At 37.7% G+C, this 12532-nt stretch overlaps 1 protein-coding gene across 1 annotated transcript in view; it reads left to right on the top strand.

Annotated features, from left to right (window-relative positions):
• Nucleotides 1-12532, top strand: part of LOC140241351 (putative receptor-type tyrosine-protein phosphatase mosPTP-1) — a 212815-nt gene that overhangs the window by 135874 nt on the left and 64409 nt on the right. The window contains exons 11-12 of the mRNA XM_072321088.1: nucleotides 2384-2689; nucleotides 4231-4369. Coding sequence (XP_072177189.1) covers nucleotides 2384-2689; nucleotides 4231-4369 — 445 coding nt within the window. The remainder of the gene's footprint in view (nucleotides 1-2383; nucleotides 2690-4230; nucleotides 4370-12532) is intronic.

The following is a 12532-nucleotide window of genomic DNA, read 5'->3' as shown; positions in this document are numbered from 1 at the left end:
CCTCCGCCAATGAAGTGGCCGGAGGCATTATGTTTTCGGGTCGTCCGTACGTCCGTACGTCCGTTATTATTATATTATACTTTTTCTCAATACCTTGAAAATTACTCAATGCAAACTTATAAAAGGGTCAAAAGTCAAGTAAAAATCATCAGTTCCCCCAAATACCTGCACTCTGACGTTTTAATCATTCATCCAATTGAACCTACAAGCTTGTAGTTCTACGAAAGTGAACATTCAGCACATTTGTGGCAAACCTGTCATTTTAATATTTTGCCAATTGTGTGAAACTGTCATCACACATTGTCAAGAAATTGTACTATAGACCTATTAGGAGAACCATGCATTATGGCGGAGGCATACACCAGTCGCTGTAGTGACATTTCTAGTTTTTTTTTTTATAATGCAAAGAAGGTATGGTAGTATGGTAGTATAATGGTAGTATTATTGAAAGTATCCCACTACAATATAGATGATGTTATGACAGGTCTAAGTCCTGCAAAACTTGTGTAGGAAGTGATGTATGGCTGTAAGTAATGAGTTTAGTCGTGCGGGCAATTACAAGGTGAGTGTTCCGATTGGATGGATGTATATCACTGATGGGAACCTTGGCATTTGAAGTTATCTATGTGTTCTTTTGTTTTGTGTACCCAGTTTCCCCCCTCTGGCTTTATAAGAGTAAGAAAATGTCAGATTGCTAGCCTGTACATGAAATTGTACACCCCCCCCCCCTTCTTCACCCCCCCCCTTCTTCACCCCCCCTTCTTCACCCACCCCCCTTCTTCCTCATGATGCTCACCCCTCCCCCATTTTGATCAATATACTGTATATGCCATAATAGTGAATCTAATTTTTCATGGATCAGGACTTTCTCACAGTTCTGCACATGGTTATATTTGCAATTGTGGAGTACAGTTAATGAACTGAGAAATGTATGCTACAGTGTACGTACACGTACATGTTGCATTCATGTCTGGATCAGAGTTCATGTTTTTGCGTGTTGATATATCAATTCACGAATATCACCTGACTCACAAAATTCATGAAAAGTAAAAACTATGCCATATAAATGCCATGTGCAGTAATATGTCATTATGTCCAGTGAGTTCCCTGCTACTGTGGTTTTGCAGGGTTTTACAAAAATTTTATTGTCTTATGTGTAGATCATGAATGCAAAAGTTTGGCACTTCAAATGGAATCAGAGCTGCTGTACAAATCCTATTCACATTTTCATTTTAAAGAGAACATGGCAGCACAGACAACAGTCATACAAATGTATGCAAAAGGATGTCATACAAATCGTTTGTCAACTATTCTGTTGATGTGAGTAAAATGAAAGAACATATCCCTGGTCTAATGTAGCATGTGTACAAGTCACTATCAACATACTTGTACTGTGGTTGTGGTGGTTGATGTGCCTAAAGTATTCAGAGTTGTCATCTGAATATGTCTGTAGTAGATGGACAGACACAAGTGTACACCCATTTTTAGTAGCAAAGACAGTGTGCAAAATAGTAAGGTTGCATTATATTGTAGTTCAGTGCATGGTATTTCCATATAGTTTGACAACAGTGGCAGACAGCCGCATGTGCTCAGGATTTTACAACGAAGACACATATGTGACCCGCACCAACAAAAGGATCCGAAAGTCGGGGGGACGACAATTTTCTGAAAATGACATGTCATTATTCCCTTACTCTCCCACTTTAATGTCATATATAACATGACTCATAAAAGTTCTTGATTGCGGAGATATGGCTGATTTTATTAGCGCATGTCGAGTGGTTTAAGAAATCAGCTTTTCAAGAAAACTGCCTTCAAAGTTTTCCTTCACATGCTATCATGATCAAGGGGAAGCAAGACAGTTTTCACCGTTTGACAGTAGAAGGTACGCTCCTAGCAACTTCCGCGATGTTCATTCAAGCTTAGCGCCAGCGGTCTACCCACAACCAATCAGTAACTAGGATGCCACGCACTGACCAATGAGATCACTGCCTCGTTGCTAGGGGTGGAGTCTAGCTGCGGCGCTAAATCCAAATCTTTGGACACATTTCTGTTCCGTTGAAAGTCGGAAAATCATGGCCCAGAAAAATGCTTTTTTCTTGCCTTTCCGTTAATCATTTAGCTTCGAAATTTGGGCAGATGATAGAAGATACATTAGACTACAAAATTATGTCAAAAACAGAAATCTGAAAGTTTTGACGCATTTTTGATGATCTGACTTCAAACTCGATTTTCTCGGCTCACCTGTCGGCGACGTTAGGATCCTTTTGTTGTAGCGGGTCACAAATGATTTGAAAACTGTTCTTTCACTGGATTCCTGTGTGTGACTGAAGTAGCTGAAATTTATTGCTTTACATCTCCCCTCCTAATCCTTGTCTCTCAGCTCCTGGTCCACCCCGCAACATCACCGTCAAGATCATCGCCCCGAACACCGCACGCATCACTTGGATGGAGCCGCTCATCTTCTACAACTCCATCGACAGCTACACCATCTTCTACCGCGAGGTCAATAACACCGACTATGCCTACGAGATGCAGGAGTACAACACCAGCCACATCCTCCGTGACCTCGTGGTGGACGGCATCTACGAGCTGACCGTGAGGGCGTCCACCATGAGCACGTTTCCCGGCCGCGGGCTGCTCCTCGGGGAGGCGTCCTACCCGCAGAGGTTTCGGGTGTCGTATGTCCGTAAGTGTGATCCTTTCCTAGGTAACACTGGAAACTGCATGTACTATATTGTATGTTTCTCCTCCCTGCTAACCACTCCCCCATTCTACATCCTATCAATTTCCTATCTCCATTTCTTCCAAAAATCATCCTGCCTTAAGTTAAAGAGCTCATCCTCTCTGCTGTCTTTCGCTAGCTTTTATACTTTGTCCAATCCTCTCTTCCTTCCGCATGTTTCGAGATGCCACTCAAATTTGGGCTATGGATATCCTCTTGAGGTTTATAGTGCTTGCCACTAGGGGGTGACATTTCCTCTAATACTGGCTGTTGTCCAAGTTGTGTGCGCAGACACACACACACACACACACACACTCTCTCTCTCTCTCTCTCCCACTCTATCTATCTATCTGTTTGTCTTTGTGTCTCTGTTTTTTGTTCTTTCTCTTCCCCTTTCTCTTTTTATCAATAACAAAATATTAGTTACTGTTGGTATCCAAGTAAGATTGTAAAAGAGTGTCCAAATTATGTTATTTAATGAAATCTGTCTCTTGCTCTGAGACAGACTTCATTAAATAACATAATTTGGACACTCTTTTACAATCTTACTTGGATACCAGCAGTAACTAATATTTTGTTATTGTTACAGGAAGAAAATGATTAGATAGCCAGTTGATACGAAATAACGGAGATAAAAAAAATTAAGAGTTAAATAGAAATAGCAGAGGTAAAAGGTAAACAGAGGTCATTGAACTCTGACTCAAAATGTAATATTTCCAGCCATAGCACCTGCCATGTATGTCAAGTAAAAGTGTTATCTGGTAGGAAGAATACAATGAGACAAAGAAGTAAGTTTTCCATGCAGGGTTGAAAGGTCATTTGTGGAGGTCAAAGGTCAAGATCTATAATCCTAATCTCTAAACTAGTGTATAATATGGCAATGCTTAAAGTTCCACTTAGTGAATGCATCTATTTCACACCCCTTGTTATTACTCTCTACTCTTTTATATAGTCATGCTCCCTGAGTTTAATCTATTCTTCTTTGTTTAGTGTTTTTTTTTTTCTTTCCTTCAAGCCTTTGAAAATTGGTTTCTGTTGCCAGTGTAAGACATACAATGTAGCTGTCTTTCTCTTTAGGTCTGTACAACATCACATCAGTGTGTATGTGTAGTGATGTTATTTCCCTTAATCTAATGGGGATGAGAATTAATTTTGTTGACTAGTTTCATTCAAATTTACGAATGTATTAACTTATCAGAGGATTGTATGTTAGAACATGAACATGAAAATACCAGAGTATACAATTTGACTAATAGTTTTCACTTTCCCTGATAAGAACATGAAGGAGCATCTCTTTCAGATGTGCCTGTGACAAATTGATGCATTTTATTTTTTTTGTACGATGTGTAGTAGTCCTACTGCTTTTGTCTTTCTTAGCTATCACCTGTGACCTTTAAAGACTTAAACTCTAGATATACAATGTACATTTCCATACAATATTTTCTTTTTGATTTTCTTTCTACCTGATTTTCTCCTTTAAATGAAATAAAAAAAAAAAATATCAGCTGCAACCCTTGATCCTAATCCCGGTCCTGGAGCCACAATAAACCCCCGGGAGGATGCTGGGCGTGTCATAGGCGTGGTCTTTGCCCTCCTGGTTCTACTGGCCGTCACCCTGGGCGGACTCGCTTTCGTGGTCTTCAGGTGAGTCCAGTATTCAGTGCAGAAAGAAGTTTAGCACAGCATCAATGGGTCTGTCTGTTAATTCTGGTCCAAGTGTACTTCCATGTGGTTTAAGTTTAGAGAAACATTGGCAGCATGTGCTTTTGTTCTTGTTTTTGTTTTGTTTTGTTTTTTGTTCATGGCAAAAAAAAGATATAAGATGTTAACTTCATGTGTTCATGGATGTCCATGCAAAGTTAAGGGATGGTTTAGTTTTGATTGAGAAGGGGAGTCAGATGTTAACTTTTTGTGAGATACTAAGAAACCACTTATGAAATGTTACAGAGCATACCATTCTAAGAGGACTTCAAACTTTACTTGATGAAAATCAGCTTTGAAATGGCTGAGATATCCAAAGATAAAGTAAAACAAAGTGATCATAAGAAACGGTGGGTCCCACCTTTTATTAGGATCTCTTTGTTTTGGCTGTTTCTGCCGTTTCAAAACCAATTTTCATCAGAAAAACATTCAATTCCTCATGGAATTACATGAACTCTTACATATTCCACAAGAAATTTCTCACTCTTTTATCAAAAAAGCTTGAAACCTGAGGCCAAGTCTCAACCAAAGCTATACTATCCCTTTAAGAGGGAGTAGAGAAAATCCCTGCAGGTATGGGAAGTCAATCCTTTCCCCTCCTACCAAAAGAAAAAAGAGAAATAGAAAAATTACAGAGTTTCCAACTGACAATTTCATGCGATGATAATATATGTGTATGTTTGGGTTTTTTTTTCTCAGATTTAGAATAGGAAATCATATTTTTGGGATGAAAATGTTCTTTTGAAATTTTATTTAGCATGCTTAGTATTTTCCTGGTTATTTTTTTAAACCAAAATATGTTTATCCTCAAAATCATAATATATTTTTACTGTGCAAGAGTATGTTGATATGCAGAGGTTGTTGGCCCTGATATCAGCTTTCAATTGTGTGTTTCTGCGGGTCTGTGTCTCTCTGTCTCTCTGTCTGCCTGTCTGTCTGTCTGTGAGATGAACCCCCCCCCCCCACACACACAATCCATTTATCTGAGCACGTAATTAAATGAGTCTGAAATACAAACTGTACTTGAGACTGCCATTAACAGTCTAAAATTGGCAAAGTGAGCCAACTTGATATAACACTATTTGGTGCAATGAAGGTCAGTTATGTGAAGAATATCCTGGTATGTCACACTCTCATCTTGTTTCCTTGCTTGTTTGTGACATGTAAGCCAAGTGCTTCTATGTATGTGGCACCAATTCATATGAATGAGTAAGCACTTGTCACCAGAGGTTTTGATAAAAGGAATGACTATGCAAGTCATTGCTGGTGGTTAGGGTGCAGAATGAAAGCAAATTATGGAACGTAATATGTGACTCATCACCATGGCAACCTCATCAAAAAAGTCAAATAGTGATTTCTAACTCTACTTCTGTTGTGAACACACAAAGACTGAATTTTCAGCTGAGTTATGGCTTTGCATTATGAATGAGAAATAAGGAATGGGTAGTTACCTACCAAACATGTCAGATATTTGTGTGAAATTCCCAGGTAATCATCTTTGAATGCACGAAGCATCTTCTAGCCAACACTCACAAAAGGAAAGAGCCCCAAAGCAAAGGATGAGATGGCATATGTCCACTCTGTGAGTTGTCACACATTGCCAAAGACCAGTTTAGGATGAATTGTATGCAAATGAAGGATGCCAAACTCCGTAAATTATTCCAGGGTTCCTCGCTGCATTTCGCAAGTTCTTTCCACGACAGAGTGGCTTCACAAGTGAGTAAGAGGAAATAATTCACTGGAACTCCAACAAAAATGTTTATCTTGCCCTCGATGTAACGAGGACCATCACCAGTGATAATTTCCTTGACAGTCAGAGATGCTCCTCGCACACTTTGTGTATGCTAAGCTTCTACGAAGCACTGTCATCCTCCACGGATTTAACCCATTGAGGACGGACTGATTTTGCTACCACACGCATTTCCCATAGACGCCTGCCCGAGTATACTCGGGACTCGTCCTGGATGGGTTAAAATCAACACAACGGTGAGAAGAGTGATGCCAGGAAAAACACTTTAGTCAACCAAACAGAAATGATATTACTCTTGATCTCATCATCTTCCAAAGTGCAATGAAGTGTTGAGTCATGGTAATTAGGTATTACTTGTATCCATGTGATAATGTCCTAAAACACTTAAAATCTTGTAAAATACGGGACACACTTGGATTACAAATTACATTTTACACAAAGTACATTTGAGGTGATTTCAGGGATTATGGATACGTTCTGTTGGTGGGTTTTTTTTTTTCTTCTTTTTTTTCTTCCAGGAATGAAGTCATCTTTTACATACACTGTCCTAAAAAAGTCAACCATTGAAGTTAGACTGTGGTCAGCTGGAGGGCTTACTTGCAAGCTTACCTAACTTGGCAATAGCTACAATTAATTTTGGCAAGGTGTATACCAGCTGCAGAAATACCTTTGGACAAAATTAGTGCGATGAGTAAGTGGGCACAAGACACAAATAGGAGAAACATGCAGTCATCCCGATGTTTAAAATAAGTTCACACACTGATTCATCTGATCATGAAGTATCCATGACAACCTCAAAGTTAACCTGAATTTTTCTGTGCTTACCTGCCCAAAGATTAACCTACATGTACAGTTTATGTGAATTAAAAAAGAGAAAGAAAAAAGTAAAATTTTGATCAAAAAGAACAAAAAAATGGCTATAGATTGGAATGGATATAGATTGATTAAAAATGTACAGCTCTTCATTAGGCAAGTTATTAAGTCAATATTATGGTGTTGTAGTGGAATATTATCTGCTTGATCTAGTCTCAGTCTTTCTGTTTGTCTCAAAAAAGGAAAACAGATTTTATTACAGTCCTACATGTGACAAAAATTGTTGTTTTTAGGACCTTGCACTATACATTCATTGTAATACTAGAGTCAGTATTTCCTGTGTGGATATTGATATTAAATCTTTTTCAGAAACATGGACAGGAAACCAAGGCATGGAATCAAATATTTGAGGAAGTGATATATGTATACGTATCAACCATCCATAAAATATTGAGCCGGAATTCACCAAAATAAGAAGTGTGAATGTGATGTTGCATTGGAAACTGGTTTTCCTTGTTGTTCATGCAGAAAGTTGCTCTAGACTTGAGGAATGGTAATATCATACATGTGACTTTATAGTTAAAGGTCATGTTAACCTTTGGGAGCAGTGATTTAAAAATGTTTTAGATATCACATTTGATGCATATGTGTAGGTTTGTGGAATCACAAAACATCTGACCATAGTTATACAATTTTTGCAATAAAGCCTAAAATATAGGGACATATCAGTGTTTTTTTTTTTTTCAATAAACCGTTACTGTAGATGGTTTAGTCTGGAAACATTTTTATTATAAATATTGTTCATATTTTGTGTATTTAACAACATTTAACATTGATTATACAGATTAAAATTTTTACAGTGGTTATTTCTATCCCTAACATTTTAGAACTATTTTAAAGCACTAATTCTCAGTTTTTTCCATCTGAAAATTGTAAATTACGTGTATGCCTTTAATGTACTTCATTCTGGTATGCATTATCAAGAATAAAGCAATGTTGGGAGAAAGCAAGAAAATAACTGCAATAGGTTTGTAAAACTATCTCAAAAAATTACACTGCAATTTGCTCAATATTATGATCATTTTAATGTTGGGAATGATTTTACAAATATGTTTTCTCAGAAGCATCGTAGAAGATAAGTTGCTGTTGCTTAACGATCTTCATGTCACATATGTTGTGCTTTCCATTTGTTTGGAATGAATTAGTCTTAAACTTCTTTTTTGTTGTTCTTGTTGTTCTTGTTGTCAAAAGAAATTTTTTCCCTCCAAAACTCAAGATATACTAAGGATATTGTTATCATATACATCTTGCCACCTAAAGGAAAACTAAGCATTTTTTGAAATTTTTCAGAGAAACCGTATTGGTTTATTATGTGTTTATAAAGCAGAGTATCAATTTTAGGAGCATCTAAGTCTTGGGGATTGTTTAGATGAAGACCCCATGGGATTATGGCTGATAATTTGAATATACTCACTGATGCTCTTGTAGAACTATTAATCACTCAGAGGTTTGTTAGATTTTACCTTGAATTAGATGTCTTTGTTGTTTTTATAAATAGATTCTGATCTATTACAGTAGATTCAACACACACACACAAAAAGTAACAGTGATAATATTGGATTTGGTGAACTTTTCTTGACCCTTGAATACAGATACACATGCGCAAAGTTTTTATATCTTCCTTGCTGGAATTGCTTGTATTTGTTGGTTTGTTTATATGTTTGTTTTTGATATATTCTGATCTATTCCAAAGTATTCAACCTAAAGATTTGAAACAGTGATGATTGGTTTGATAGATTTGTTTGATCCGTTTTGATTCCTTCCTTCCTTGGATTAAATGCATTTATTGTTTGGTTTGGTTTTTGGCTATATTTGAAATTATTCCAAAATAGTCAACTTGAAAATTTGTAGTGGTGATGATGACTGATTTGATGATTTTTTTTTTTGTAAACCCTTGAAGACAGATGCATATGCCCAAAGTTTTGATTCCTTCCTTCCTTCCTTGAATAAGTGTTATTTGTTTTATAGATTCTCATCTATGCCAATAGATTCAACACAAAAATTTGTAACAGTGTTCAGTGTTGGGTTTGGTGAATTTCTCCTGACTCCTGAATACGAATACGCATGCACAAAGTTTTAATCGTGTCTCTGCTCTATGTAGTGCATGTACATGCACACAGTACATTGTGGTTTCCTTCGTGTGGATTATTCATCATACCCAGAAACCCATACACACATCATCTCTGGCGTGTTGACACCACACCATGCGTGCTTCGTCTTTACCACCCAATTGTCTTTCATGGTCATGAAAATACTGAGTGCAGACGAGATGAGCAGCAAGGTGATAGCTCTGTGGATTTATTATGCGTAATTCATAGTGTGTAAAAAGACAATTAGCCCTGTGCAGTTTGTGGGTGTTGTAGGGCATGAGTATTACATAGTGGAAGGAAATAAAGTGACAATGGCCATTAAAATTGAAGGGGGGGGGGGAGGATGAGGTTGAATAAAGTCACACCACAACGTTGGTTTTGTTATTATCAGTGTGACCCCCATTACGTGTCAGCCGTAATTACTACAGATTGAATCTCATTTCAACCTCCATCCCCTTACCAGCTCAAAAGGTAAAGTGGGACGGGAGTTTTGTTTTCGCAACGTGGTCTGCAAACTCTCACTTCCTCATTGCAACAACAAGCCTGTCGTTCAGGTTTTACGTCGCCCCGGTTTAGGTGTTGCTTGAAATATTATAGCCAGGACATTCAGAACTGCTGGTTTGCTCTGCTCCCTTGCACCCAGTATAGTTGGGGATAGCTGGCAGAGGTGGGTTGTGGACTCTCCTCGAGTGCATGGTTAGATTTTTCGCAAGCGATCTACCGCAAGTTTACGTGCGCCAAGTGACAGAGAGACGGGCCGAATCAGGGAAACTGTATGGCTTCTAGTGGGGAGGAGTTGCATTGCATAACAGTCTATTTTACTGCAAGATTTGTGTGGGCTGAAAGGTCATTCCACATGACACACGAGACTGCTTTCTGGTAGTTGACGTCGATCTTGGAGACTGACGGAATTGGTAGTGCTTCTATGGTTTCGTCGTTGGGACCACCAGCAATGTTCATGATGTGACTGCATGGTGAGCCAGGCCAGTGCTGCTCCACTGCTTTCTGCACATGCTACAACAGAGCACCAAAAGGAAGTGAGCGTGATATCTTGTGGTTTTCCCCGCGTGCACTGCTTGAGTGTGGTCCGGAAAATTTTGTAGTTGAACACACGCTCCCCTGGATTAATATCTTGAGGATTTCAGGCAACCCTCTTTTTTTTTTTTCCCCAAGATGGCAGAACTGACGAAGGAAATGTTCAACAAGCTTGAGAACGTCGTGCGTCGGGGAACAGAACTCCTCAGGGAGCTGCCTGCCAGGTACAACAACAGACCTCCAGACCTACACCTAAACCCTCTTAATGCCACTATCATAAAATGCGGCTGACCTTTGACCTTTCAAGTTCTTAAACCAACATCTCTGTGGTCTCTATACCATAGTTTTTTTTTTTACTATTTATTGTCTTTTTTTTCTCTTAAGATAGAGTAGCAAAACAAACCTTGATTCAAGACCCTTGTTCATTATGGAATTATCTTTTTGGGTGTTAGAAATTTCAATAGGTTCTTAATCCCTAGATTTAAAACTGATTCTTAAAGCCCCTTGTTAAGATTTTCAAGAGAAAAAAAAAAGAGAGCAAAAAATAAACAGACAAAAGCAACTTTAGTGCTTCAAAGTAGTTCTAAAAATGTGAGTTAGGGTTGAAAACAAAAACGAAAACATGAAAATGTTTCAGTGTTAAATACTGTTAGATGTACATGTGCAAAATGTGAACAGTAGTTTCATTAAAAACCTTTTCTAGAGTGAACTGTCTCTCTGTTGGTTAACTGAGAAAATTAATGATATCTCCTTGTCATAGAAAATGATGTTGCTCTTGTGACTCAATGATTTTACAGTAGGTTTCTAATATACCACTGATGGACAAAATTGCACTACATCGACATATTTGATTGGTGTAAACAATTTGTGAATTACAATGCAAGTTGACTTTGTGACCGACGTATTGAGGATACCCTTAAAAGAACTCTTTTGTGTGTCTCCCAACTGGAACATTATTTCAAGAATGTTTTCTTACAGTTTCCTTTGAGACATGAGGTACTGGTATTTCCATGTTTTCTTTTCTTCAGCACTTTCAGTTATTCTTTTTTATTTGTGAAAGACATGAACTCCAGAGTGTGCATTGCCCAAGTTTACAATCTAGGTTGTTGTAAGTTCACCGGTTCACCGGTTCACTGTCGTGGCAAGTGCAGGATGTTTTTGCCCATTTTCCTTTTCCTCTTTCCCCTGGCAAAGTTCTCAAAATGTACTATCAAAAAGATGTACAGTACATGGTAGCTCCAGGTGAATGCCAGAATTGTATGAGAGATTGGCTGAGGTTCCTTTTCATTCTTGCTTCTCCTTCTTGTTTTGATCTATGTAAAATATCTTTCCTTCTACAATGTAGCATTGATTTAATGATGAATATTTTTTCCTCATTATTATCATCACTATGACAATGATAATGATGATGATGACCATCATATACATTGTATTATCATTATGATTATTATCAATTGTTATTTCTATTATTTAAATCATTGCATTGTTCTAGACATACTTCTTGCTTTCACCGTGATTATCAGTATCATCAGAAGCAGCACTAAAAATCAAATTTGAGTGATCATCATGCAATAAGTGCAATCATATTTTATAGTCATTTCTATTATTATTTCATTTGGCAGAAAACATTCAGTATAAAATCAATTACTTTAGTTGAAAATAATTAATCATTACAATAACACAAAAATACTGGATGCACCTGACAGGGCTGCCAGACATTGGGCAAGTTAACTAAATAGCTATAGTCCGCGGACCGCCTAACCTATATCCCTGCCAGATGCATTCAGTGTTGCAGATTTATGTGGCATTGATAATCATAGTATAACATTCATAACTATACCTTTTAAAATGTCTTGTATGAAAAAATACAAACTATATATTAAAAAAAACCCTTCATTATTTCAAAAATATCACATGACAATTTTCAAACCAATAAATGCACCAATGAAAGGGTGGCATGATTACAAAACAAAACAGAAACAAAAACTTTTCAATGCAATATGAATTTGATGCAAAATCCATATAAAGATGCAAATTTTTCTCTCTTATCACCGTGATTGTAGTAGACCGATATGCATGATATCTGTAGACGGACCAAGAAACCAGTATCCATATCTAAGCAGACTTGTTACAAGCCAGCATTTGCCACTTTTGGTGCAACGTTATCATGTTTTTCATCACCTCTTAGTCATCATATTGAAGTGTAGTTCCCTTTAGTAGCCAGCAGAGCTTCCCCACCTAGAGACTGGAAAATGAGAAGAATGCCGGGGCAAGATAAGTGTGTGTGTGTGCGATTATATGTAGATTGACATGAAGAACATAATAAAAGGTAGTACCATGATGGCTCCCTCCCCACCT

This window comes from Diadema setosum, chromosome 2, assembly GCF_964275005.1.
Source record: "Diadema setosum chromosome 2, eeDiaSeto1, whole genome shotgun sequence".
NCBI classification, from domain to species: domain Eukaryota; kingdom Metazoa; phylum Echinodermata; class Echinoidea; order Diadematoida; family Diadematidae; genus Diadema; species Diadema setosum.
This window is presented reverse-complemented; position numbering and strand designations above follow the sequence as displayed.